The sequence below is a fragment of the Trachinotus anak genome, unplaced genomic scaffold (genome assembly GCF_046630095.1).
Source record: "Trachinotus anak isolate AG129_WGS33_773 ecotype Australia unplaced genomic scaffold, CSIRO_AGI_Tana_v1 ptg000013l, whole genome shotgun sequence".
Taxonomy (NCBI): Eukaryota; Metazoa; Chordata; class Actinopteri; order Carangiformes; family Carangidae; genus Trachinotus; species Trachinotus anak.
In genome coordinates, this window is record NW_027273864.1 from 27,098,234 (window position 1) to 27,125,877 (window position 27,644).

At 37.9% G+C, this 27,644-nt stretch overlaps 5 protein-coding genes and 2 pseudogenes across 10 annotated transcripts in view; 6 read left to right on the forward strand and 1 right to left on the reverse strand.

The window, feature by feature from the left end:
• The window catches only part of LOC139630145 (protein SPMIP1), a 35,265-nt gene that overhangs the window by 5,553 nt on the left and 2,068 nt on the right, over positions 1 to 27,644 (reverse strand). For 2 of the 6 annotated variants that reach the window (XM_071493287.1, XM_071493289.1), the window contains exon 2: positions 14,892 to 14,926. The exons of 3 other annotated variants lie outside the window; for them this stretch is intronic. The gene's annotated coding sequence lies outside the window, so the exon portion shown is untranslated. Of the gene's footprint in view, positions 1 to 14,887; positions 14,927 to 27,644 lie in introns of those variants that run through there. One more of the 6 variants, XM_071493292.1, reaches the window with a different exon arrangement.
• Positions 11 to 4,680, forward strand: LOC139630151 (transcription factor HES-4-like; annotated as a pseudogene).
• On the forward strand, positions 8,077 to 9,526 carry LOC139630150 (transcription factor HES-4-like). Its single transcript, XM_071493299.1, has 2 exons — positions 8,077 to 8,199; positions 8,313 to 9,526. The coding sequence occupies exons 1-2, from the start codon at positions 8,077 to 8,079 to the stop codon at positions 8,643 to 8,645; spliced, it is 456 nt and encodes a 151-aa protein (XP_071349400.1). The 3' UTR covers positions 8,646 to 9,526.
• Positions 9,682 to 14,881, forward strand: LOC139630149 (transcription factor HES-4-like). Its single transcript, XM_071493298.1, has 2 exons — positions 9,682 to 12,967; positions 13,081 to 14,881. The coding sequence occupies exons 1-2, from the start codon at positions 12,845 to 12,847 to the stop codon at positions 13,411 to 13,413; spliced, it is 456 nt and encodes a 151-aa protein (XP_071349399.1). The 5' UTR covers positions 9,682 to 12,844; the 3' UTR covers positions 13,414 to 14,881.
• Positions 15,765 to 21,415, forward strand: LOC139630148 (transcription factor HES-4-like). Its single transcript, XM_071493296.1, has 2 exons — positions 15,765 to 16,864; positions 16,978 to 21,415. Exons 1-2 carry the CDS (start codon positions 16,742 to 16,744, stop codon positions 17,308 to 17,310), a joined length of 456 nt encoding a protein of 151 aa, XP_071349397.1. The 5' UTR covers positions 15,765 to 16,741; the 3' UTR covers positions 17,311 to 21,415.
• Positions 21,358 to 23,055, forward strand: LOC139630152 (transcription factor HES-7.1-like; annotated as a pseudogene).
• On the forward strand, positions 23,456 to 27,411 carry LOC139630146 (transcription factor HES-4-like). The gene is made up of 3 exons (XM_071493294.1): positions 23,456 to 24,937; positions 25,504 to 25,893; positions 26,007 to 27,411. The coding sequence occupies exons 2-3, from the start codon at positions 25,771 to 25,773 to the stop codon at positions 26,337 to 26,339; spliced, it is 456 nt and encodes a 151-aa protein (XP_071349395.1). The 5' UTR covers positions 23,456 to 24,937; positions 25,504 to 25,770; the 3' UTR covers positions 26,340 to 27,411.

Here is a 27,644-nt window from a genome sequence, read left to right on the forward strand (position 1 = left end):
TACTGAGTCAAAATGAAAACCTGCTTTCTGGTAAAGTCACTACTGTAAGTCTAGGATGAAGGATCATTTCCAAAAGTGTCCCTTTTTAGCACTGTTCTTACTTAACTACCACAGTGATGTGATATAACTGTATCATTTTATCGTAAAGGTCAGCATTCACATCTGGCAGAAGAGTGCTTTTTGCTTTTCCATTGAGACCACCTGTGGTTTTATTTCAGCTTCAATATGAAAAAAGTAAATTTTCATGTCAACTGATTAAGATATTTGGTGAAATGGTATCATCCATTTAATTCGATTTACATGCAGTGGATCATTGTTAGTGACCAAAACAAGTGGAGAAATTTGCCTTGTGCCTCTGGTTTCATTCCAAACATAAACTGGCTGCTGAGTCATAGTTTTGGTTTAGTTCTTGGTTCCTTGTGTTGGAATGTGAAGATTTAAAATATAACTGTTGTCTCCTAATGTGATGGATAATGAGACACACTTCCATTGTTCCTTCAGTGAAAGCAGTGAAAGGACAGAGTGTGGGAAACCAGAGAAAATGCTCTCACAGAGCCCTGAGGGACAATAGACCGGGACCTCTGTCCTGAAGAGGTTAAGAGGGAATATGGAGGGATCAAAATGAAAACCTGCTTGCTTGTAAAGTTAGTGCTCTATTGAAGCAACATCAACCATCGTCAAAAGTTCTGAAAATATTGCTCATTTATCATCGACATAAAACTTTTTAAAAGGTGCTGAATAACAGATCACAAAATTTAAATGTTACATCACATGATATATGAAAGTAAAACTTTGAAGTTTATGACAATTACAGTACTATGGAAATGTAGTCTGTGTAAAGTACAAATGGAGCAAAGCAGAAGATTGTTCAGTGTGACTGACTGGAATATTTTACCTTATTTTATCTCAGTGCTTTTATTTTGATAATTTACTGCATTTTTTAAGAAAATGAAAATGAAATCTAAATGGATTCATCATCTTTTACTAATGTTGTATTTTGATTATAACATTGAGTTTTATGTAAAAAAAAACAAAAAAACAATGAAATACAATGAAATGAAAAGTAAAAATACTGGTTGTTTTTACCAAAGACAACCTTGTTTTAACATGGCACACAGTAAACAGGCTGTCAGTGGACAGAGTGTGGGACAGCTCTGGACAACTGAATCACAGTTCAGTTTGATTAGCATCCTTAACCACACCAGCAGCCGACTATTGTCCAGATGGATTTGGCACACTTCAGGAAACAGCTGTCTCAACCCCCCAACCCCAAACATCAAGCTGTGATTTTGATTTAGTTAATGATACAAAGGTTCTATCGTGGCAGGATTTTTTATTTTTCTACCACAAACTGCCAATTTAGTGTAACTTGTCAAGACTTGCTAAATCTTTGGTTATATTTTTAAAAAATGTCAAACCTTGGTGGCAACCAATGAGGTTGTTTCCCTCCAGATGGTTTGTGACGTCAGGCTGTGTCTCCATTACAGCACACGTCCAGCATCCGTCACAAAAGCTCCTTTCAAAGTCCTTTTGTAGTGCATTGACCACATCATTCAAAGGCTCAGTGTGGGAAACTGAGAGAAACTTTCTACTCACACAAACTAACAGCCACAAGACAGAAGACACACCTGCTACATCTGGACACCAAGAAAACTTTTGCTCAGTTAAAAACTAAACATAAGAATGCAATGGGTATCTATAGTTGTTTGCAAGCGCTCAACTGCACTGACAAATGTCTGTATTATTTTTTAAATAAATTTGAAGCATCTGGTGAAAAAGAGATAATGCAAAAAGAAAAATTATGAAGTAATAAAACCAGGGAGGTCAGTGATTTTCTGAGAGAATATGACTACAGCCAAGTATCACATGTTAACTCAGTATAAGTTGGTCATATTCACACTGTAGGTTTTTAAAATATTTGAATGTCAGAGGTAATTTCCCTGGTGGATTTCATCTCTCCAGATTTCAATGTATAAATTTGGAAATCAAGACTTAATGAGTTATTCATTAGAAAAAAAATGGCCTCAACATATTAAAAAGAGAAACCACTTAAGGGCCTTTTGGATGAAAGCAAACTCTTAATTTATTTTAATAGACAAAGTGTGGGAAAGCTCTGGAGAGAAGAGTTTAAACTGATTAGCATCCTTGACTCCACCAGCAGCTGACTATTCTCCAAAGGGATTTGGCACACTTCAGGAAACAGCTGCCTCAACCTCCCACCCTCATGTATAGAGCTGAAAGTTTTATCTAGTTGCTGATACAAGTACACAGTTATGATTGGATGGTCAAACTGTGTGACAGTGATTGAAAATTGACCAAATAATCTGTCAAATCAACGGAACAGACATTTTATGATCAAACTGTATTCATACTTCAATACTTTTCAAACTGTCAGAGACAACCAATGGTGTTCTTTCCCTCCAGATGGTTGGTGACGTCAGGCTGTGTTTCTACTACAACACACGTCCAGGATCAGCCACACAAGCTCCATTCAAAGTCCCTTTGTGGTTCATTGACCACAGCACAGGGAGGCAGTGTGGGAAACAGAGCAACTTTCTACTCACACTGATGACAAGACACAAGTCAGAAGACTGCGCCACATGTGGACAGGAGCATGATCATTGTTATCATATACCTTTTAAATACATCACAGGCATTACAGTCTTTCTCAATAGCCATCTGCATTGACTTCTAAAATACAGTCATTTATTTGAAAAAAAGAGGGAAAACTTAAAAATTTAACTACATCATTAACACAGAATAAAAGTGGCATGAGTTGCACTTGCTACATTTAAGGTTATGGCTCAATAAAAAACACAAAAATCTGCTAGAAAATATTTGATTTAATTCTTACATATCAACTATATATTCTAACCATAGATATATTTAATTGTCACTGTCCCACATGTGCGACAGAATGATCAGAGCGTGTGCTCAGTCAAAGTCACTGATCCCAGCATCAGGCAGCAGATCTGCTCTCTCTACAGGGTCACCACTTTCCCAGAGTCACACACAGCTCTGTGAGTCTCTCTCCATCACCCCCCCAGTCCTCCACCTGTTCCCCTGAGATCTAACTATTGTCCCTGAGGCAATGTAACACCATTCAGCATGATGCTGCTCCACACGCCTTATTCTCTCCCAAAGCTCTCTGATTGGCTGAGACTGTGAGAAACTCCAGCCAGACCAAGACCCACACATTCATATGGAGATGTGGGACTATAAATAGGAGGGATGAAGCCAGCAGAGATCAGATTCTCTCTACAGAGACCTCTACAGCACAGAGATCCAGCCATGGCACCTACAATCACTGCAGCAATGACCAACTCTCAGGACCATCTGACTCTGACCCACAAGGTAAATTGGAGATTCAAGGAGACTTCATCTTCATTCATGACAGGTTGTCTTAGTTGATGCTAACACTTTACTCCAGAATAAGTTTATTCATGACTTTGTTCTTCTCTCTGCAGCTCAGAAAGCCTCTGGTGGAGAAGTTACGCAGAGAGTGAATCAACAGCAGCATTGAGCAGCTCAAGTCTCTCCTGGGTCCACAGTTCCTCAAACAGCAGCCAGACTCCAAGCTGGAGAAAGCAGACATCCTGGAGATGACAGTTTGCTTCCTGACACAGCTGCAGCAGCAGAATCAACAGCAGAGAACCCTGCTGAACCACATCAACAAGCTGCAGTCTTCCTCTGATAACAACCTGAGAGAGGCTGACTTCTCTCTCCTGAGCTCCACAGTCCACACCAGCATCACCAAAGACAAAAGTCCAGTCAACAGTGCCCTCTGGAGGCCGTGGTAGACACCTACAGACTGGACTTACTACCAGACAGACTCAGATGACCATGTTGGTCAAAGATCTCTGGAAATGAATTCTGTGAAATTTAAGGACTTGTTCTTCTGTATCAACAGAAAGCTGTTTAAATACTTCTATGTGTATTTCAAACTTTCTTGTTAAGAAAAACATCATTTCCTGTGGAAATAGTGTAACACAGTGATATTATCTTTCATATTGAGAAAGAACCTTTGTCATGCACAATGCATGAATCATTTCAAACATTAATCAGATGAAAATTTACTACGGTAAAAAACTCTTCATTACTTTGTGGTAATAATGATAAAATGAAGTGTACTACTTCTTGAGTGTTGGTCATCATAGTGATCGAAAACTCTGTCCTTTGTGTGGACATTTAGTCTCAATTGACTTCATTTGAATGTCTTTGATTAGTAAGTATTGATCAGTTATCAGATCAGTGTGTATTTTTTTATCCTTTTGTTGAAAAGGTTTGCTTATTAACCTGATACAGTCCAAGACTGAAATCCCAGTTTACTTCTTCATGAAAAATATTAAGTTCATTTGATATTAACCTGCATGAATCACTTTGTGATTATCTTGACTTGATCTGTTCTAAGATCAGTTTTTTCATTGATTGCCTTTGCTATAAAGTGCAGATTATGCTCATTTTGAGCTATGTTTTCTGTAAAAGTGACTGATGATGAACCTCATACTATTTGTCTTTTGTAAAGACGACTGGTCCTCTACTCATTTTGAGTGCAGTGTGTCTTGGAGATGTTACCAAGTTATTGTTGTGATGTATCATCACATTTATATGCTTCCAGTAGGAGCTTTCATGAAATGCATCACTGAGTTCATTTCAATAAAGAAATCAATGTGATCTAAAGAGTTGTTGTGTTCCCATTATTTATTCTTGTGCCTGGTTATGCTGTTATGATTAGGGATCATTTCTCAAGTGTCCTATAAAGCATTTTTCTTACTCTAGTAACAGAGTGCTGTTACATAAGTGTGAATATTACTGAGTCAAAATGAAAACCTGCTTTCTGGTAAAGTCACTACTGTAAGTCTAGGATGAAGGATCATTTCCAAAAGTGTCCCTTTTTAGCACTGTTCTTACTTAACTACCACAGTGATGTGATATAACTGTATCATTTTATCGTAAAGGTCAGCATTCACATCTGGCAGAAGAGTGCTTTTTGCTTTTCCATTGAGACCACCTGTGGTTTTATTTCAGCTTCAATATGAAAAAAGTAAATTTTCATGTCAACTGATTAAGATATTTGGTGAAATGGTATCATCCATTTAATTCGATTTACATGCAGTGGATCATTGTTAGTGACCAAAACAAGTGGAGAAATTTGCCTTGTGCCTCTGGTTTCATTCCAAACATAAACTGGCTGCTGAGTCATAGTTTTGGTTTAGTTCTTGGTTCCTTGTGTTGGAATGTGAAGATTTAAAATATAACTGTTGTCTCCTAATTTGATGGATAATGAGACACACTTCCATTGTTCCTTCAGTGAAAGCAGTGAAAGGACAGAGTGTGGGAAACCAGAGAAAATGCTCTCACAGAGCCCTGAGGGACAATAGACCGGGACCTCTGTCCTGAAGAGGTTAAGAGGGAATATGGAGGGATCAAAATGAAAACCTGCTTGCTTGTAAAGTTAGTGCTCTATTGAAGCAACATCAACCATCGTCAAAAGTTCTGAAAATATTGCTCATTTATCATCGACATAAAACTTTTTAAAAGGTGCTGAATAACAGATCACAAAATTTAAATGTTACATCACATGATATATGAAAGTAAAACTTTGAAGTTTATGACAATTACAGTACTATGGAAATGTAGTCTGTGTAAAGTACAAATGGAGCAAAGCAGAAGATTGTTCAGTGTGACTGACTGGAATATTTTACCTTATTTTATCTCAGTGCTTTTATTTTGATAATTTACTGCATTTTTTAAGAAAATGAAAATGAAATCTAAATGGATTCATCATCTTTTACGAATACTGTATTTTGATTATAACATTGAGTTTTATGTAAAAAAAAACCAAAAAACCAAAAAAAAAAAAAAAACAATGAAATACAATGAAATGAAAAGTAAAAATACTGGTTGTTTTTACCAAAGACAACCTTGTTTTAACATGGCACACAGTAAACAGGCTGTCAGTGGACAGAGTGTGGGACAGCTCTGGACAACTGAATCACAGTTCAGTTTGATTAGCATCCTTAACCACACCAGCAGCCGACTATTGTCCAGATGGATTTGGCACACTTCAGGAAACAGCTGTCTCAACCCCCAACCCCAAACATCAAGCTGTAATTTTGATTTAGTTAATGATACAAAGGTTCTATCGTGGCAGGATTTTCTTATTTTTCTACCACAAACTGCCAATTTAGTGTAACTTGTCAAGACTTGCTAAATTTTTGATTATATTTTTAAAAAATGTCAAACCTTGGTGGCAACCAATGAGGTTGTTTCCCTCCAGATGGTTTGTGACGTCAGGCTGTGTCTCCATTACAGCACACGTCCAGCATCCGTCACAAAAGCTCCTTTCAAAGTCCTTTTGTAGTGCATTGACCACATCATTCAAAGGCTCAGTGTGGGAAACTGAGAGAAACTTTCTACTCACACAAACTAACAGCCACAAGACAGAAGACACACCTGCTACATCTGGACACCAAGAAAACTTTTGCTCAGTTAAAAACTAAACATAAGAATGCAATGGGTATCTATAGTTGTTTGCAAGCGCTCAACTGCACTGACAAATGTCTGTATTATTTTTTAAATAAATTTGAAGCATCTGCTGAAAAAGAGATAATGCAAAGAGAAAAATTATGAAGTAATAAAACCAGGGAGGTCAGTGATTTTCTGAGAAAATATGACTACAACCAAGTATCACATGTTAAACTCAGTATAAGTTGGTCATATTCACACTGTAGGTTTTTAAAATATTTGAATGTCAGAGGTAATTTCGCCGGAGGATTTCATCTCTCCAGATTTCAATGTATAAATTTGGAAATCAAGACTTTTTTAGTTATTCAATAAAAAAAAATTAAAAAAAATAGGCCTCAACATATTAAAAGGAGAAATCACTTAAGGGCCTTTTGGATTAAATCAAACTCTTAATTTATTTTTAATACACAAAGTTTCAGGAAGCTCTGGAGAGAAGAGTTTAAACTGATTAGCATCCTTGACTCCACCAGCAGCTGACTATTCTCCAAAGGGATTTGGCACACTTCAGGAAACAGCTGCCTCAACCTCCCACCCTCATGTATAGAGCTGAAAGTTTTATCCAGTTGCTGATACAAGTGCACAGTTATGATTGGATGGTCAAACTCTGTGACAGTGACTGAAATTCGAATAAATAACATGTCAAATCAATGGAGCTGATGCTTTATGGTAAAACATTCATCATACTTTTAAACTTTGCAAACTGTCAGAGACAACCAATGGTGTTCTTTCCCTCCAGATGGTTGGTGACGTCAGGCTGTGTTTCTACTACAACACACGTCCAGGATCAGCCACACAAGCTCCATTCAAAGTCCCTTTGTGGTTCATTGACCACAGCACAGGGAGGCAGTGTGGGAAACAGAGCAACTTTCTACTCACACTGATGACAAGACACAAGTCAGAAGACTGCGCCACATGTGGACAGGAGCATGATCATTGTTATCATATACCTTTTAAATACATCACAGGCATTACAGTCTTTCTCAATAGCAATCAGCATTGACTTCTAAAATACAGTTATTTATTTGAGAAAAAGAGGGAAAAGTTCAAAATAAAAATTTAACTACATCATGAAGACAGAATAAAAGTGACATGAGTTGTACTTGCTACATTTAAGGTTATGGCTCAATAAAAAACACAAATATCTGCTACAAAATATTTGATTTTATTCTTACATATCAACTATATATTCTAACCATAGATATATTTAATTGTCACTGTCCCACATGTGCGACAGAATGATCAGAGCGTGTGCTCAGTCAAAGTCACTGATCCCAGCATCAGGCAGCAGATCTGCTCTCTCTACAGGGTCACCACTTTCCCAGAGTCACACACAGCTCTGTGAGTCTCTCTCCATCACCCCCCAGTCCTCCACCTGTTCCCCTGAGATCTAACTATTGTCCCTGAGGCAATGTAACACCATTCAGCATGATGCTGCTCCACACGCCTTATTGTCTCACCAAGCTCTCTGATTGGCTGAGACTGTGAGAAACTCCAGCCAGACCAAGACCCACACATTCATATGGAGATGTGGGACTATAAATAGGAGGGATGAAGCCAGCAGAGATCAGATTCTCTCTACAGAGACCTCTACAGCACAGAGATCCAGCCATGGCACCTACAATCACTGCAGCAATGACCAACTCTCAGGACCATCTGACGCTGACCCACAAGGTAAATTGGAGATTCAAGGAGACTTCATCTTCATTCATGACAGGTTGTCTTAGCTGATGCTAACACTTTACTCCAGAATAAGTTTATTCATGACTTTGTTCTTCTCTCTGCAGCTCAGAAAGCCTCTGGTGGAGAAGTTACGCAGAGAGCGAATCAACAGCAGCATTGAGCAGCTCAAGTCTCTCCTGGGTCCACAGTTCCTCAAACAGCAGCCAGACTCCAAGCTGGAGAAAGCAGACATCCTGGAGATGACAGTTTGCTTCCTGACACAGCTGCAGCAGCAGAATCAACAGCAGAGAACCCTGCTGAACCACATCAACAAGCTGCAGTCTTCCTCTGATAACAACCTGAGAGAGGCTGACTTCTCTCTCCTGAGCTCCACAGTCCACACCAGCATCACCAAAGACAAGAGTCCAGTCAACAGCGGCCACTGGAGGCTGTGGTAGACACCTACAGACTGGACTTACTACCAGACAGACTCAGATGACCATGTTGGTCAAAGATCTCTGGAAATGAATTCTGTGAAATTTAAGGACTTGTTCTTCTGTATCAACAGAAAGCTGTTTAAATACTTTTATGTGTATTTCAAACTTTCTTGTTAAGAAAAACATCATTTCCTGTGGAAATAGTGTAACACAGTGATATTATCTTTCATATTGAGAAAGAACCTTTGTCATGCACGATGCATGAATCATTTCAAACATTAATCAGATGAAAATTTACTACGGTAAAAAACTCTTCATTACTTTGTGGTAATAATGATAAAATGAAGTGTACTACTTCTTGAGTGTTGGTCATCATAGTGATCAAAAACTCTGTCCTTTGTGTGGACATTTAGTCTCAATTGACTTCATTTGAATGTCTTTGATTAGTAAGTATTGATCAGTTATCAGATCAGTGTGTATTTTTTTATCCTTTTGTTGAAAAGGTTTGCTTATTAACCTGATACAGTCTAAGACTGAAATCCCAGTTTACTTCTTCATGAAAATGTATTAAGTTCATTTGATATTAACCTGCATGAATCACTTTGTGATTATCTTAACTTGATCTGTTCTAAGATCAGTTTTTTCATTGTTTGCCTTTGCTATAAAGTGCAGATTATGCTCATTTTGAGCTATGTTTTCTGTAAAAGTGACTGATGATGAACCTCATACTGTTTGTCTTTTGTAAAGACGACTGGTCCTCTACTCATTTTGAGTGCAGTGTGTCTTGGAGATGTTACCAAGTTATTGTTGTGATGTATCATCACATTTATATGCTTCCAGTAGGAGCTTTCATGAAATGCATCACTGAGTTCATTTCAATAAAGAAATCAATGTGATCTAAAGAGTTGTTGTGTTCCCATTATTTATTCTTGTGCCTGGTTATGCTGTTATGATTAGGGATCATTTCTCAAGTGTCCTATAAAGCATTTTTCTTACTCTAGTAACAGAGTGCTGTTACATAAGTGTGAATATTACTGAGTCAAAATGAAAACCTGCTTTCTGGTAAAGTCACTACTGTAAGTCTAGGATGAAGGATCATTTCCAAAAGTGTCCCTTTTTAGCACTGTTCTTACTTAACTACCACAGTGATGTGATATAACTGTATCATTTTATCGTAAAGGTCAGCATTCACATCTGGCAGAAGAGTGCTTTTTGCTTTTCCATTGAGACCACCTGTGGTTTTATTTCAGCTTCAATATGAAAAAAAGTACATTTTCATGTCAACTGATTAAGACATTTGGTGAAATGGTATCATCCATTTAATTCGATTTACATGTAGTGGATCATTGTTAGTGACCAAAACAAGTGGAGAAATTTGCCTTGTGCCTCTGGTTTCATTCCAAACATAAACTGGCTGCTGAGTCATAGTTTTGGTTTAGTTCTTGGATCCTTGTGTTGGAATGTGAAGATTTTAAATATAACTGTTGTCTCCTAATGTGATGGATAATGAGACACACTTCCATTATTCCTTCAGTGAAAGCAGTGAAAGGACAGAGTGTGGGAAACCAGAGAAAATGCTCTCACAGAGCCCTGAGGGACAATAGACCAGGACCTCTGTCCTGAAGAGGTTAAGAGGGAATATGGAGGGATCAAAATGAAAACCTGCTTGCTTGTAAAGTTAGTGCTCTATTGAAGCAACATTAACCATTGTCAAAAGTTCTGAAAATATTGCTAATTTATAATTGAATAAAAAAAAATTTAAATGTACCGAAGACAGGCCGTAAAATTTAAATGTTACATCACAGGACATATGTAAGTAAAACATTGAAGTTCATGACAATTACAGTATTACGGAAACTTTGTCTGTATAAAATACAAATGGAGCAAAGCAGAAGATTGTTCAGTGTGACTGTCTGGAATATTTTACCTTTTTTATCTCAGTGTTTGTCTTTTGAGAATCTACTGCATAAAAAAAAGAAAATTGAATCTAACAGCATTCATCATCTTTTGCTAATGTTGTATTTTGATGATATTGAGTTTTATGTAAAAAACAAAAAAACAAAAACAAAAACAAAAAAACAAACAGCGACGTACAATGAAATGAAATAAAAATACTGAATCCTGCTTCACCAAACACAACCTTGTTTTAACATGGCACACAGTAAACAGACTGTCAGTGGACAGAGTGTGGGACAGCTCTGGACAGCTGAATCACAGTTCAGTTTGATTAGCATCCTTAACCACACCAGCAGCCGACTATTGTCCAGATGGATTTGGCACACTTCAGGAAACAGCTGTCTCAACCCCCAACCCCAAACATCAAGCTGTAATTTTGACTTAGTTTATTTTTCTACAACAAACTGCCAATTTAGTGTAATTTGTCAAGACTTGCTAAATTTTTGGTTATATTTTTAAAAAAATGTCAAACCTTGGTGGCAACCAATGAGGTTGTTTCCCTCCAGATGGTTTGTGACGTCAGGCTGTGTCTCCATTACAGCACACGTCCAGCATCCGTCACAAAAGCTCCTTTCAAAGTCCTTTTGTAGTGCATTGACCACATCATTCAAAGGCTCAGTGTGGGAAACTGAGAGAAACTTTCTACTCACACAAACTAACAGCCACAAGACAGAAGACACACCTGCTACATCTGGACACCAAGAAAACTTTTGCTCAGTTAAAAACTAAACATAAGAATGCAATGGGTATCTATAGTTGTTTGCAAGCGCTCAACTGCACTGACAAATGTCTGTATTATTTTTTAAATAAATTTGAAGCATCTGGTGAAAAAGAGATAATGCAAAGAGAAAAATTATGAAGTAATAAAACCAGGGAGGTCAGTGATTTTCTGAGAAAATATGACTACAGCCAAGTATCACATGTTAAACTCAGTATAAGTTGGTCATATTCACACAAAATATTTGAATGTCAGAGGTAATTTCCCTGGTGGATTTAATCTCTCCAGATTTCAATGTATAAATTTGGAAATCAAGACTTTTTTAGTTATTCAATAGAAAAAAATGGCCTCAACATATTAAAAAGAGAAACCACTTAAGGGGCTTTTGGATGAAAGCAAACTCTTAATTTATTTTAATAGACAAAGTGTGGGAAAGCTCTGGAGAGAAGAGTTTAAACTGATTAGCATCCTTGACTCCACCAGCAGCCGACTATTCTCCAAAGGGATTTGGCACACTTCAGGAAACAGCTGCCTCAACCTCCCACCCTCATGTATAGAGCTGAAAGTTTTATCCAGTTGCTGATACAAGTGCACAGTTATGATTGGATGGTCAAACTCTGTGACAGTGACTGAAAATTGACCAAATAATCTGTCAAATCAACGGAACAGACATTTTATGATCAAACTGTATTCATACTTCAATACTTTTCAAACTGTCAGAGACAACCAATGGTGTTCTTTCCCTCCAGATGGTTGGTGACGTCAGGCTGTGTTTCTACTACAACACACGTCCAGGATCAGCCACACAAGCTCCATTCAAAGTCCCTTTGTGGTTCATTGACCACAGCACAGAGAGGCAGTGTGGGAAACAGAGCAACTTTCTACTCACACTGATGACAAGACACAAGTCAGAAGACTGTGTAACATCTGGACAGGAGCATAATCATTGTTATCATATACCTTTTAAATACATCACAGGCATTACAGTCTTTCTCAATAGCAATCAGCATTGACTTCTAAGATACAGTTATTTATTTGAAAAAAAGAGGGAAAACTTAAAAATTTAACTACATCATAAACACAGAATAAAAGTGGCATGAGTTGCACCTGCTACATTTAAGGTTATGGCTCAATAAAAAACACAAATATCTGCTACAAAATATTTGATTTAATTCTTACATATCAACTACATGTTCTAACCATAGATATATTTAATTGTCACTGTCCCACATGTGTGACAGAATGATCAGAGCGTGTGCTCAGTCAAAGTCATTGATCCCAGCATCAGGCAGCAGATCTGCTCTCTCTACAGGGTCACCACTTTCCCAGAGTCACACACAGTCTCTCTCCATCACCCCCCAGTCCTCCACCTGTTCCCCTGAGATCTAACTATTGTCCCTGAGGCAATGTAACACCATTCAGCATGATGCTGCTCCACACGCCTTATTGTCTCACCAAGCTCTCTGATTGGCTGAGACTGTGAGAAACTCCAGCCAGACCAAGACCCACACATTCATATGGAGATGTGGGACTATAAATAGGAGGGATGAAGCCAGCAGAGATCAGATTCTCTCTACAGAGACCTCTACAGCACAGAGATCCAACCATGGCACCTACAATCACTGCAGCAATGACCAACTCTCAGGACCATCTGACTCTGACCCACAAGGTAAATTGGAGATTCAAGGAGACTTCATCTTCATTCATGACAGGTTGTCTTAGTTGATGCTAACACTTTACTCCAGAATAAGTTTATTCATGACTTTGTTCTTCTCTCTGCAGCTCAGAAAGCCTCTGGTGGAGAAGTTACGCAGAGAGCGAATCAACAGCAGCATTGAGCAGCTCAAGTCTCTCCTGGGTCCACAGTTCCTCAAACAGCAGCCAGACTCCAAGCTGGAGAAAGCAGACATCCTGGAGATGACAGTTTGCTTCCTGACACAGCTGCAGCAGCAGAATCAACAGCAGAGAACCCTGCTGAACCACGTCAACAAACTGCAGTCTTCCTCTGATAACAACCTGAGAGAGGCTGACTTCTCTCTCCTGAGCTCCACAGTCCACACCAGCATCACCAAAGACAAGAGTCCAGTCAACAGTGCCCTCTGGAGGCCGTGGTAGACACCTACAGACTGGACTTACTACCAGACAGACTCAGATGATCATGTTGGTCAAAGATTTTTTGAATAGAATTCTATGAAATGTCAGGACTTGTTCTTCTGTGTGAACAGAAGGTTGTATTTTGTGTTGCTCTCTTTGTGTAAGATGAGATTTCCTAATGGAAATGACAACAACAATATCTTTCAAGTTAAGAAAGAGAACATCTTCTCATGCATGTTGCATGAATCAAATATGATTGCATCAGCAATTATCATGATACTTCATTATACTGGTGTATAATTCTATGGTAACATTTGTTATCTTCTGATTGGTATTGATCATTGTGACCAAAAATATTGAAATGTCCTTTTTATGGACATATCGTCATAATGGACTTTATGTCTCTTTAATCTCTGATTATTCAAAACTGATCTGTTGTAAGATCCAAATGTTTATTCTTTTCTCTAAAAGTTTTGCTAAATATCACAATTTTGCTGTGATATGTTTGTGCTTCACTGTGCGTCATGTGTTGGTACAATATGATGCAACAGTGATATTTGTTTCCTCTTGAGTAGTATTGATCATTTTGATCAGACATCTTAATTGTCCTGTTTATGGACTTTCCCTCACTTTTTGTGATTATTGAAAACTGATCTGTTTTAAGATCAATATGTTTATCCTTTCACTGTAAAAGGTTTCTTTAATGTCACATTGTCACAGTTTTCCAGTGATAGTATAATTTTTTACATTTAGAGAATTAACTGATTTTTGTGCTTCATAAGAATGTAACCTGTTGTGAGGTCCGTTAACTGTTTTTCTGTCCATTAAGTGTAAATCAATTGTCCAATATTGTAAAATGTTTGTCTTTTATAAAGACAGTTGTTCCCTTACTCTCTCTGAGTACAGTGTGTCTTGTAGAAAACTACAAGTTGTTGTTGTGATGTATCATCACCTCTAGTTGGAGCTTTCATAATTGTTGTGGCTCATTGTGCCTTGTTGAATAAACAAACACTGTCAGATGAAAATCTTGTTTCCATTTCATTTTACTTTACATTTATCCTTCATATGATGACTTTGACTGCCTCCATCTGTTTTAATCTATTTCTGTCACTGAAATGACCATGTTCAATGAATTTGAATGTACCCTTAATGAGTAAGTGTACATCCTGAAACTACCAGTTTATTGAAATGTTAAGCATAGTAAAACTTGATATGGTTCCATTAAGATGTTTGATGAATGTAGGCCACTCTGTTTATATGCAGTAAGTCAAGTCATCAAGCAAATAAAAGATTGTACATTTCAGAAAACCATTTGCTGCAACATCCGTTCAAGATAATTTTAAGTGTTTTAATGTAAAATGTTTAAAGTTAACAATTAGCTCTTAAAATAGGTCAGAACGTTGTATCAAATCTGTCATATAATTAGACACACTTCTATTGTTCCTCCAGTGAAAGCAGTGAAAGGACAGAGTGTGGGAAACCAGAGGAAACTCAGTCACAGAGCCCTGTGGGACAATAGATCCAGACCTTTGCCCTGAGGAGACAGAAATGAAAGGGGACTCTGGCTTTAAAATATAGACCTTGTTTCAAACCCATTTTTGAGTAAATGAACAGTATAAAATTTCACATTGACTTGAATTGGTTTGTTACTCCAAAAATTGGCAGTATAGAGGTAGAAGTGCCAACAAAGGGCAAGAGAACCAGTCTTTTAGGAATGGAGGAGCTGGGCTGACAGTCTGCACCTGACCAACTTTAGCTGTTAGCCCTTAAGCGTTGGGGCAAAGACTTGGCCGCTGCTTTTGTCTGTCAACCTTTAATCTCAACTCAATGTCCACATGTGCTGCACTTCTATCTTCCCTAATATTTCCTCAGGTGGGACACTAAGTACAAAAAGCTTTTAAGACCATTTAAATATAACTTTTCCATGTTAGTTAGTTAATTTTGTGTTTAGAGATATATTCATTGTCCTCTTCCTGTAACTTGAATTTTGACCTGAGATGACAAAATCACACAATCAGACATAATGTAAAGAAAATTTAAGCATTTTACAATATCATTTAACATTGTTTCAAAATTTTGAAGTAAAAATCTTGATTTTCACATAATGCTTAAGTACCCACATTTTCACTTCATTTTTTGACTGGGCACCACTGTCCGCAAACTTCTTGTGCACAGAATCCCCAAAAGGTCCAATTGTAAAGAGGCACATGTCTCTTTACTGCTAATGGATGGAGTGTGGGAAAGTTCTGTAGGGCAGAGCTGAGTGTGAATGACATCCACTCCACCAGCAGCAAAGGGACTCCACAGGGATTTGGCACACTTCATGAAACAATCAGACTACGCTTCATCCCAGGAAACCGCCCACCTGCATGTATAGAGCAGAAATTTCAATCCAGTTAATGGACAGTAAAGTGAAAGGATTCTGACTGTAAATTTGAAATGTAGGACAATGATTTAAAAGTAAATATGTGAGATACTAAGTCAATTAATTGATACTTTGAGAAATTTTGCACCAGAATTTTTAATTTTACAAACTGTCAGTGCCAGCCAATGGGATCCTTTCCCTCCAGATGGTGGGTGATGTCAGGCCCTGTTTCTATAACAACACGCAGCCAGCATCTGTCACTGAAGTCCTTCTATTGTTCATTGACCACAGTTCATGGAGTCAGTGTGGGAAACTCAGCTCAGCTTCTTACTCACACTGACTACAAGGCGGCACGTGTCCAAAGACCCTGCTACATGTGGACAGCAGCATGACTATTGTCTTGAGTTTATTTCAAATGCCATGAATGGACATCACAGTTGTTTTTGCTTTTTTTTTAAACTTGTGGTACTGTTTTTGCTAAATGAAGCATTTTTGATCAATATTAATTGAAAAAAATAGATGGACTTCACTTGCTATGTTTTGTGTTGAGGTTCAATAGAAGTGCAAGACAAAAAGAAAACAATTTCTACTTTGGTTAGGCTAAATATTTATTTTCATCAATTATAATACATATATGATAACATAAATGTTTTCCCCCTTCACGTGTGATGGGATAATGAGCGCGTGCTCAGTCAAAGTCACTGATCCCAGCATCAGGCAGCAGATCTGCTCTCTCTACAGGGTCACCACTTTCCCAGAGTCACACACAGCTCTGTGAGTCTCTCTCCATCACCCCCCAGTCCTCCACCTGTTCCCCTGAGATCTAACTATTGTCCCTGAGGCAATGTAACACCATTCAGCATGATGCTGCTCCACACGCCTTATTGTCTCACCAAGCTCTCTGATTGGCTGAGACTGTGAGAAACTCCAGCCAGACCAAGACCCACACATTCATATGGAGATGTGGGACTATAAATAGGAGGGATGAAGCCAGCAGAGATCAGATTCTCTTTACAGAGACCTCTACAGCACAAAGATCCAGCCATGGCACCTACAATCACTGCAGCAATGACCAACTCTCAGGACCATCTGACTCTGACCCACAAGGTAAATTGGAGATTCAAGGAGACTTCATCTTCATTCATGACAGGTTGTCTTAGTTGATGCTAACACTTTACTCCAGAATAAGTTTATTCATGACTTTGTTCTTCTCTCTGCAGCTCAGAAAGCCTCTGGTGGAGAAGTTACGCAGAGAGCGAATCAACAGCAGCATTGAGCAGCTCAAGTCTCTCCTGGGTCCACAGTTCCTCAAACAGCAGCCAGACTCCAAGCTGGAGAAAGCAGACATCCTGGAGATGACAGTTTGCTTCCTGACACAGCTGCAGCAGCAGAATCAACAGCAGAGAAACCTGCTGAACCACATCAACAAGCTGCAGTCTTCCTCTGATAACAACCTGAGAGAGGCTGACTTCTCTCTCCTGAACTCCACAGTCCACACCAGCATCACCAAAGACAAGAGTCCAGTCAACAGTGCTCTCTGGAGGCCGTGGTAGACACCTACAGACTGGACTTACTACCAGACAGACTCAGATGACCATGTTGGTCAAAGATTTCTTGAACTGAATTCTATGAAATGTCAGCACTTGTTCTTCTGCGTGAACAGAAGGTTGTATTTTGTGTTGCTCTCTTTGTGTAAGATGAGATTTCCTAATGGAAATGACGACAACAATATCTTTCAAGTTAAGAAAGAGAACATCTTCTCATGCATGTTGCATGAATCAAATATGATTGCATCAGCAATTATCATGATACTTCATTATACTGGTGTATAATTCTATGGTAACATTTGTTATCTTCTGATTGGTATTGATCATTGTGACCAAAAATACAGAAATGGCCTTTTTATGGACATATCGTCATAATGGACTTTATGTCTCTTTAATCTCTGATTATTCAAAACTGAACTGTTGTAAGATCCAAATGTTTATTCTTTTTTCTAAAAGTTTTGCTAAATATCACAATTTTTCTGTGATATGTTTGAGCTTCACTGTGCATCACATATTGGTCCAATAAGATGCAACAGTGATATTTGTTACCTCAGTATTGATCATTTTGATCAAACATCTTAATTGTCCTGTTTATGGACATTTTGTTACAATAGGCTTTCCCTCACTTTTTGTGATTATTGAAAACTGATCTGTTTTAAGATCAATATGTTTATCCTTTCATTGTAAAAGGTTTCTTTAATGTCACATTGTCAGTTTTCCAGTGACAGTATAATTTTAACATTTTAAAAATTACCTGCATTTCATGGTTACTAAGGATGTGACCTGTTGTGAGGTCAGTTTTTACAGTTTCTTTTGTCCATTAATTTTAAAAGCTTAATTCATTTGGAAAACACTCTCAAAGGACAGTGACTACAGTGTTCTCCAATATTGTAAAATGTTTGTCTTTTGTAAAGACAGTTGTTCCCTTACTCTCTCTGAATACAATGTGTCTTGTAGAAATCTACAAGTTGTTGTTGTGATGTATCATCACCTCTAGTTGGAGCTTTCCTACTTGTTGTGGCTCATTGTGCCTTGTTGAATAAACAAACACATAAAGATAAAAATGTTGTTTCCATGTCTTTGTGACTCTCTATATAATGATGAAAGTCAGACATCCTACTTTTTTTCATTTTCACTCAATTGATAGAAGTTTCCACCTTTGTTTCTACCTTTCAGTCACGCATCAAGATAAAAATCAGCACACACAGTGCCAGTTCATTCATAACATCGCTGTCTAGTGTCAATCTAAGAACAGTCAATGTGGTTCGATTAAGATTCTTGATGAAGGGTGTTACTGTGTATCATTGTAACTCTCTTTATTATGATCAAAGTCAGACATCCTACTTTTTTTTTCTATTTTCTCTCAACAGACAGAGGTTTCCATTAAAGTTCCAAATGTTCAATGACAAATCAAGATAAAAATCACCACACACAGAACCAATACATTCATTATAAACATGTTTTGTGTAAATCTAAGGACTGTAAATGTGGTTTGATCAAGATTTCGAATGAAGAGGGATCAAGAACCTCATGTCATATTTGGAATAAGTTATCTAAACAAATGAGAAAATTTATCTGACACTTTTGCTGCACCATTATTTTGTTAGAGCTACATATATTAAAGTTAAAAAAAATTACACCTCTAAAGAGCTCACACAGTGCATCTAATGTGACGTATTAAGGACACACTTTTATTGTTCCTCCAGTGAAAGCAGTGAAAAGGACAGAGTGTGGGAAACCAGAGGAAACTCACTCACAGAGCCCTGTGGGACAAGAGATCCAGACCTTTGCCCTGAGGTGACAGAGATTAAAAGGGACACTGACCCCCAAAATGGGAACGTCTTGATCTGTTATCAAATCATATATCATATTTTAACCCTTTTTTTCCTTTTTATGATGTTAAAATCCCTTTCAGCAATTTTACATATATTTTCATTTCCTGAATTTGAGAGTAAGCAAAATCACTGAAAAATATTCTGTTAATTAAATCAGATCCAAAAGTAGGTTGTTATTTAGACTTTCGAATACAGGATATTTAATTTAACTAACATTTCAAGATTAATGCCTTCTGAGACTTGGACATTGACAACAAGACATTGAAAAAAAATTCAATAAAGAAAATAATATTATTGAATAATAAAACCAGGGAGTTCAGTGTTTTGCTGAAACAATGTGACTACAGCCAAGTATCACATGTTGAATTCAGCACATATTAGTTGTATTTACAATCTAAGTTTTTTAAAGAAGGTTGTAGATGATGTTGCCAACAGATTCCACTGCTCCAGATTTTTACTGTATGTATTTGGAAATTGAGACTGGATAAACTTTTTAATTTAAAAACTAAAAATGAATGACCTCAGCATACTGAAGAGGAGCCTTAAAAAGGCCTTTTGGATTCAGGCAAAGCGTTAATTTCTTTTAACACTGTCAGACCCACATCAATACACAGAGTGTGGGAAAGCTCTGGAGAGAAGAGTTTAAACTGATTAGCATCCTTGACTCCACCAGCAGCCGACTATTCTCCAAAGGGATTTGGCACACTTCAGGAAACAGCTGCCTCAACCTCCCACCCTCATGTATAGAGCTGAAAGTTTTATCCAGTTGCTGATACAAGTGCACAGTTATAATTGGATGGTCAAACTGTGTGACAGTGATTGAAAATTGACCAAATCTGTCAAATCGATAGAACAGACATTTTATGATCAAACTGTATTCATACTTCAATACTTTTCAAACTGTCAGAGACAACCAATGGTGTTCTTTCCCTCCAGATGGTTGGTGACGTCAGGCTGTGTTTCTACTACAACACACGTCCAGGATCAGCCACACAAGCTCTATTCAAAGTCCCTTTGTGGTTCATTGACCACAGCACAGGGAGGCAGTGTGGGAAACAGAGCAACTTTCTACTCACACTGATGACGAGACACAAGTCAGAAGACTGTGTAACATCTGGACAGGAGCATGATCATTGTTATCATATACCTTTTAAATACATCACAGGCATTGCAGTCTTTCTTTATAGCCATCTGCATTGACTTCTAAGATACAGTAATTTATTTGAAAAAACAGGGAAAAAGGTCAAAAATAAAGTTTAATAACATTATTTTAAAAAAATAATAAAAGTGGCATGAGTTGCACTTGCTACATTTAAGGTTATGGCTCAATAAAAAACAAAACAAAATCTCTTTACATACCAGCTATATTTTGTAACCACAGAAGTAATTAATTGTCACTGTCCCACAAGTCTGACAGAATGATCAGCGTGTGCTCAGTCAAAGTCATTGATCCCAGCATCAGGCAGCTCTCTCTACAGTGTCAGCCTCTGTTTCTATAACAACACACAGCCAGCATCTGTCACTGAAGTCCCTCTGTTGTTCATTGACCACAGCTCAGGGAGTCAGTGTGGGAAACTCAGCTCAGCTTCTTACTCACACTGACTACAAGGCGGCACGTGTCCAAAGACTCTGTTACATCTGGGCAGCAGCATGACTATTGTCTTGAGTTTATTTTAAATGCCATGAATGGACATCACACTGTCTTTTATCTTATGGTATTGTTTTTACTATAGTGCATTTTTGATTATGCAAACTTTAATTTAGAAAAAAAAAAGTCTGGCTTGAAAAAATAAATATCAAACTAATTATCATTTCAAAATAGATGGATTTCACCTGCTACGTTTTGGCTCAATAGAAGGGCCTGACAAAAAGAAAACAATTTTGTCTAACTCTAGGCTAAATATTTATTTTCATCAATTATAATACATATATGATAACATAAATGTTTTTCTCCTTCACGTGTGATGGGGTAATGAGCGTGTGCTCAGTCAAAGTCATTGATCCCAGCATCAGGCAGCAGATCTGCTCTCTCTACAGGGTCACCACTTTCCCAGAGTCACACACAGCTCTGTGAGTCTCTCTCCATCACCCCCCAGTCCTCCACCTGTTCCCCTGAGATCTAACTATTGTCCCTGAGGCAATGTAACACCATTCAGCATGATGCTGCTCCACACGCCTTATTGTCTCACCAAGCTCTCTGATTGGCTGAGACTGTGAGAAACTCCAGCCAGACCAAGACCCACACATTCATATGGAGATGTCGGACTATAAATAGGAGTGATGAAGCCAGCAGAGATCAGATTCTCTCTACAGAGACCTCTACAGCACAGAGATCCAGCCATGGCACCTACAATCACTGCAGCAATGACCAACTCTCAGGACCATCTGACTCTGACCCACAAGGTAAATTGGAGATTCAAGGAGACTTCATCTTCATTCATGACAGGTTGTCTTAGTTGATGCTAACACTTTACTCCAGAATAAGTTTATTCATGACTTTGTTCTTCTCTCTGCAGCTCAGAAAGCCTCTGGTGGAGAAGTTACGCAGAGAGCGAATCAACAGCAGCATTGAGCAGCTCAAGTCTCTCCTGGGTTCACAGTTCCTCAAACAGCAGCCAGACTCCAAGCTGGAGAAAGCAGACATCCTGGAGATGACAGTTTGCTTCCTGACACAGCTGCAGCAGCAGAATCAACAGCAGAGAACCCTGCTGAACCACGTCAACAAGCTGCAGTCTTCCTCTGATAACAACCTGAGAGAGGCTGACTTCTCTCTCCTGAGCTCCACAGTCCACACCAGCATCACCAAAGACAAGAGTCCAGTCAACAGCGCCCTCTGGAGGCCGTGGTAGACACCTACAGACTGGACTTAATACCAGACAGACTCAGATGATCATGTTGGTCAAAGATTTCTTGAACTGAATTCTATGAAATGTCAGCACTTGTTCTTCTGTGTGAACAGAAGGTTGTATTTTGTGTTGCTCTCTTTGTGTAAGATGAGATTTCCTAATGGAAATGACGACAACAATATCTTTCAAGTTAAGAAAGAGAACATCTTCTCATGCATGTTGCATGAATCAAATATGATTGCATCAGCAATTATCATGATACTTCATTATACTGGTATACTATACAATACTGGTATATGCTATAATAACATTTGTTATCTTCTGATTGGTAATGATCACAGTATAAAAAAATATGTCCTTTTTATGGACATATCATCATAATGGACTTTACATTACTTTAATCTCTGATTATTCAAAATGGATCTGTTGTAAGATCCAAATGTTTATTCTTTTTTCTAAAAGTTTTGCTAAATATCACAATTTTTCTGTGATATGTTTGAGCTTCACTGTGCATCACATATTGGTCCAATAAGATGCAACAGTGATATTTGTTACCTCAGTATTGATCATTTTGATCAAACATCTTAATTGTCCTGTTTATGGACATTTTGTTACAATAGGCTTTCCCTCACTTTTTGTGATTATTGAAAACTGATCTGTTTTAAGATCAATATGTTTATCCTTTCATTGTAAAAGGTTTCTTTAATGTCACATTGTCAGTTTTCCAGTGACAGTATAATTTTAACATTTTAAAAATTACCTGCATTTCATGGTTACTAAGGATGTGACCTGTTGTGAGGTCAGTTTTTACAGTTTCTTTTGTCCATTAATTTCAAAAGCTTAATTCATTTGGAAAACACTCTCAAAGGACAGTGACTACAGTGTTCTCCAATATTGTAAAATGTTTGTCTTTTGTAAAGACAGTTGTTCCCTTACTCTCTCTGAATACAATGTGTCTTGTAGAAATCTACAAGTTGTTGTTGTGATGTATCATCACCTCTAGTTGGAGCTTTCCTACTTGTTGTGGCTCATTGTGCCTTGTTGAATAAACAAACACATAAAGATAAAAATGTTGTTTCCATGTCTTTGTGACTCTCTATATAATGATGAAAGTCAGACATCCTACTTTTTTTCATTTTCACTCAATTGATAGAAGTTTCCACCTTTGTTTCTACTTTTCAGTCACGCATCAAGAAAAAAAATCAGCACACACAGTGCCAGTTCATTCATAACATCGCTGTCTAGTGTCAATCTAAGAACAGTCAATGTGGTTCAGTTAAGATTCTTGATGAAGGGTGTTACTGTGTATCATTGTAACTCTCTTTATTATGATCAAAGTCAGACATCCTACTTTTTTCTATCTTCTCTCAACAGACAGAGGTTTCCAACAAAGTTCCAAATGTTCAATGACAAATCAAGACAAAAAAATCACCACGCACAGAACCAATACATTCATTATAAACATGTTTTGTGTAAATCTAATGACTGTAAATCATAATAAGTCTAATTAAGATTTCGAATGAAGAGGGATCAAGAATCTCATGTCATATTTGGAATAAGTTATCTAAACAAATGAGAAAATTTATCTGACACTTTTGCTGCACCATTATTTTGTTAGAGCTACATATATTAAAGTTAAAAAAAATTACCCCTCTAAAGAGCTCACACAGTGCATCTAATGTGACGTATTAAGGACACACTTTTATTGTTCCTCCAGTGAAAGCAGTGAAAAGGACAGTGTGGGAAACCAGAGGAAACTCACTCACAGAGCCCTGTGGGACAAGAGATCCAGACCTTTGCCCTGAGGTGACAGAGATTAAGAGGCACACTGACCCCCAAAATGGGAACATCTTGATCTGTTATCAGATGATATGTCAAATTTTAACCTTTTTTTTATTATGTTAAAATCTCTTTCACCACCTTTACAAATATTTCCATTTCCTGAATTTGAGAGTAAGCAAAATCACTGTAAACATTCTGTTAATTACATCAAGTCCAAAAGAAGGTTGTATTAAGATTTTCAAAGACAGTATATTTAATTCAACTAAAATTTCAAGATCAATGCCTTGTGAGACTTGGACATTGAAAACAAGACATTGGAAAAAAAGAATATTATTAAATAATAAAACCAGGGAGTTTAGTGTCACACTTTCAGACCCACATTTAAAGACAAAATGTGGGAAAGGTCTGGAGAGAAGAGTTTAAACTGATTAGCATCCTTGACTCCACCAGCAGCTGACTATTCTCCAAAGGGATTTGGCACACTTCAGGAAACAGCTGCCTCAACCTCCCACCCTCATGTATAGAGCTGAAATTTTGATCCAGTTGCTTAACAGACATTTTATGATCAAACTGTATTCATACTTCAAAACTTTTCAAACTGTCAGAGACAACCAATGGTGTTCTTTCCCTCCAGATGGTTGGCGACGTCAGGTTGTGTTTCTACTACAACACACGTCCAGGATCAGCCACACAAGCTCCATTCAAAGTCCCTTTGTGGTTCATTGACCACATCACAGGGAAGCAGTGTGGGAAACAGAGCAACTTTCTACTCACACTGATGACGAGACACAAGTCAGAAGACTGTGTAACATCTGGACAGGAGCATGATCATTGTTATCATATACCTTTTAAATACATCACAGGCATTACAGTCTTGTAACAGCCTACTGAATTAGTTTCCAAAATACAGTAATTTATGTGAAAAAAAGAGGGAAAAAGTTAAAAAAGGAAAATTTAACTACATTATTAAAAAGAGTATAAAAGTGGCATGAGTTGCACTTGCTACATTTAAGGTTATGGCTCAATAGAAAACACGAAAATCGAACGTGTTTAATTTAGTTACATACCAGCTATATTTTGTAAACATTGATGTAATTAATTGTCACTGTCCCACAAGTCTGACAGAATGATCAGCGTGTGCTCAGTCAAAGTCATTGATCCCAGCATCAGGTAGCAGTTCCGCTCTCTCTACAGTGTCAGCCACTGTTTCTATAACAACACACAGCCAGCATCTGTCACTGAAGTCCCTCTGTTGTTCATTGACCACAGCTCAGGGAGTCAGTGTGGGAAACTCAGCTCAGCTTCTTACTCACACTGACTACAAGGCGGCACGTGTCCAAAGACTCTGCTACATCTGGGCAGCAGCATGACTATTGTCTTGAGTTTATTTTAAATACCATGAATGGACATCACACTGTTTTTTTATCTTGTGGTTTTTTTCTTTTTGTTATAGTGCATTTTGGATTGTGCAAACTTTCATTTAAAACAAAATATGATTTTCAATATCAAACTAAATTATCATTTCAGAATAGATGGATTTCACTGCTACATTTTAGGTTGTGGCTCAATAAAAGTGCTAGACAAAAAAAACAAAAAAAACAATTTTGTCTTAGTTTAAGCTACATATTAATTGACATCAATTATAATACATATATGATAACATAAATGTTTGCCCCCTTCACGTGTGATGGGGTAATGAGCGTGTGCTCAGTCAAAGTCACTGATCCCAGCATCAGGCAGCAGATCTGCTCTCTCTACAGGGTCACCACTTTCCCAGAGTCACACACAGCTCTGTGAGTCTCTCTCCATCACCCCCCAGTCCTCCACCTGTTCCCCTGAGATCTAACTATTGTCCCTGAGGCAATGTAACACCATTCAGCATGATGCTGCTCCACACGCCTTATTGTCTCACCAAGCTCTCTGATTGGCTGAGACTGTGAGAAACTCCAGCCAGACCAAGACCCACACATTCATATGGAGATGTGGGACTATAAATAGGAGGGATGAAGCCAGCAGAGATCAGATTCTCTCTACAGAGACCTCTACAGCACAGAGATCCAGCCATGGCACCTACAATCACTGCAGCAATGACCAACTCTCAGGACCATCTGACTCTGACCCACAAGGTAAATTGGAGATTCAAGGAGACTTCATCTTCATTCATGACAGGTTGTCTTAGTTGATGCTAACACTTTACTCCAGAATAAGTTTATTCATGACTTTGTTCTTCTCTCTGCAGCTCAGAAAGCCTCTGGTGGAGAAGTTACGCAGAGAGCGAATCAACAGCAGCATTGAGCAGCTCAAGTCTCTCCTGGGTCCACAGTTCCTCAAACAGCAGCCAGACTCCAAGCTGGAGAAAGCAGACATCCTGGAGATGACAGTTTGCTTCCTGACACAGCTGCAGCAGCAGAATCAACAGCAGAGAACCCTGCTGAACCACGTCAACAAGCTGCAGTCTTCCTCTGATAACAACCTGAGAGAGGCTGACTTCTCTCTCCTGAGCTCCACAGTCCACACCAGCATCACCAAAGACAAGAGTCCAGTCAACAGTGCCCTCTGGAGGCCGTGGTAGACACCTACAGACTGGACTTACTACCAGACAGACTCAGATGATCATGTTGGTCAAAGATTTCTTGAACTGAATTCTATGAAATGTCAGGACTTCTTCTTCTGTGTGAACAGAAGGTTGTATTTTGTGTTGCTCTCTTTGTGTAAGATGAGATTTCCTAATGGAAATGACGACAACAATATCTTTCAAGTTAAGAAAGAGAACATCTTCTCATGCATGTTGCATGAATCAAATATGATTGCATCAGCAATTATTATGATACTTCAGTATACTGGTGTATAATGCTATGATAACATTTGTTATCTTCTGATTGGTATTGATCACAGTGTAAAAAACAAACAAACAAAAAAAACCCACTGAACTGTCCTTTTTATGGACATATCGTCATAATGGACTTTACATCACTTTAATCTCTGATTATTCAAAACTGATCTGTTGTAAGATCCAAATGTTTACTCTTTTTTCTAAAAGTTTTGCTAAATATCACAATTTTTCTGTGATATGTTTGTGCTTCACTGTGCGTCATGTATTGATAAAATAAGATGCAACAGTGATATTTGTTACCTCAGCATTGATCATTTTGATCAAACATCTTAATTGTCCTGTTTATGGACATTTTGTTACAATAGGCTTTCCCTCACTTTTTGTGATTATTGAAAACTGATCTGTTTTAAGATCAATATGTTTATCCTTTTACTGTAAAAGGTTTCTTTAATGTCACAGTTTTCCAGTGACAATATAACTTTACATTTAGAGAATTAACTGATTTTTGTGGTTATTAAGAATGTGACCTGTTGTGAGGTCAGTTTTTACTGTTTCTTTTGTCCATTAATTGTAAATGCTTAATCCATTTAGAAAAAAACAACTCTCAGAAGACAGTGACTACAGTGTCCTCCAATATTATAAATGTTTGTCTTTTATAAAGACAGTTGTTCCCTTACTCTCTCTGAGTACAGTGTGTCTTGTAGAAATCTACAAGTTGTTGTTGTGATGTATCATCATCACTATCTGGAGCTTTCCTACTTGTTGTGGCTCATTGTGCCTTGTTGAATAAACAAACACATAAAGATGAAAATCTTGTTTCCATATCTTTGTGACTCTCTATATAATGAAGAAAGTCAGACATCCTAATTTTTTTTCATTTTGGCTCAATTGATAGAAGTTTCCACCATTGTTTCTACCTTTCAGTGACACATACGAGATAAATGTCAGCACACACAATTCTAGTTCATTCATAACATCGCTGTTTAGTGTAAATTGGAAAGACAGTCAGTGTGGTTTGATTAAGATTCTTGATGAAGGATGGTG

Bases quoted from the DNA above. Each gene is read 5' to 3' on its own strand.
- LOC139630149 (XM_071493298.1), top strand. From the start codon at position 12,845: ATGAAGCCAGCAGAGATCAGATTCTCTCTACAGAGACCTCTACAGCAC. The intron at 12,968-13,080 runs GTAAATTGGAGA...TTCTCTCTGCAG, and splicing joins ATCTGACTCTGACCCACAAG to CTCAGAAAGCCTCTGGTGGA.
- LOC139630150 (XM_071493299.1), top strand. From the start codon at position 8,077: ATGAAGCCAGCAGAGATCAGATTCTCTCTACAGAGACCTCTACAGCAC. The intron at 8,200-8,312 runs GTAAATTGGAGA...TTCTCTCTGCAG, and splicing joins ATCTGACGCTGACCCACAAG to CTCAGAAAGCCTCTGGTGGA.
- LOC139630146 (XM_071493294.1), top strand. From the start codon at position 25,771: ATGAAGCCAGCAGAGATCAGATTCTCTCTACAGAGACCTCTACAGCAC. The intron at 25,894-26,006 runs GTAAATTGGAGA...TTCTCTCTGCAG, and splicing joins ATCTGACTCTGACCCACAAG to CTCAGAAAGCCTCTGGTGGA.
- LOC139630148 (XM_071493296.1), top strand. From the start codon at position 16,742: ATGAAGCCAGCAGAGATCAGATTCTCTTTACAGAGACCTCTACAGCAC. The intron at 16,865-16,977 runs GTAAATTGGAGA...TTCTCTCTGCAG, and splicing joins ATCTGACTCTGACCCACAAG to CTCAGAAAGCCTCTGGTGGA.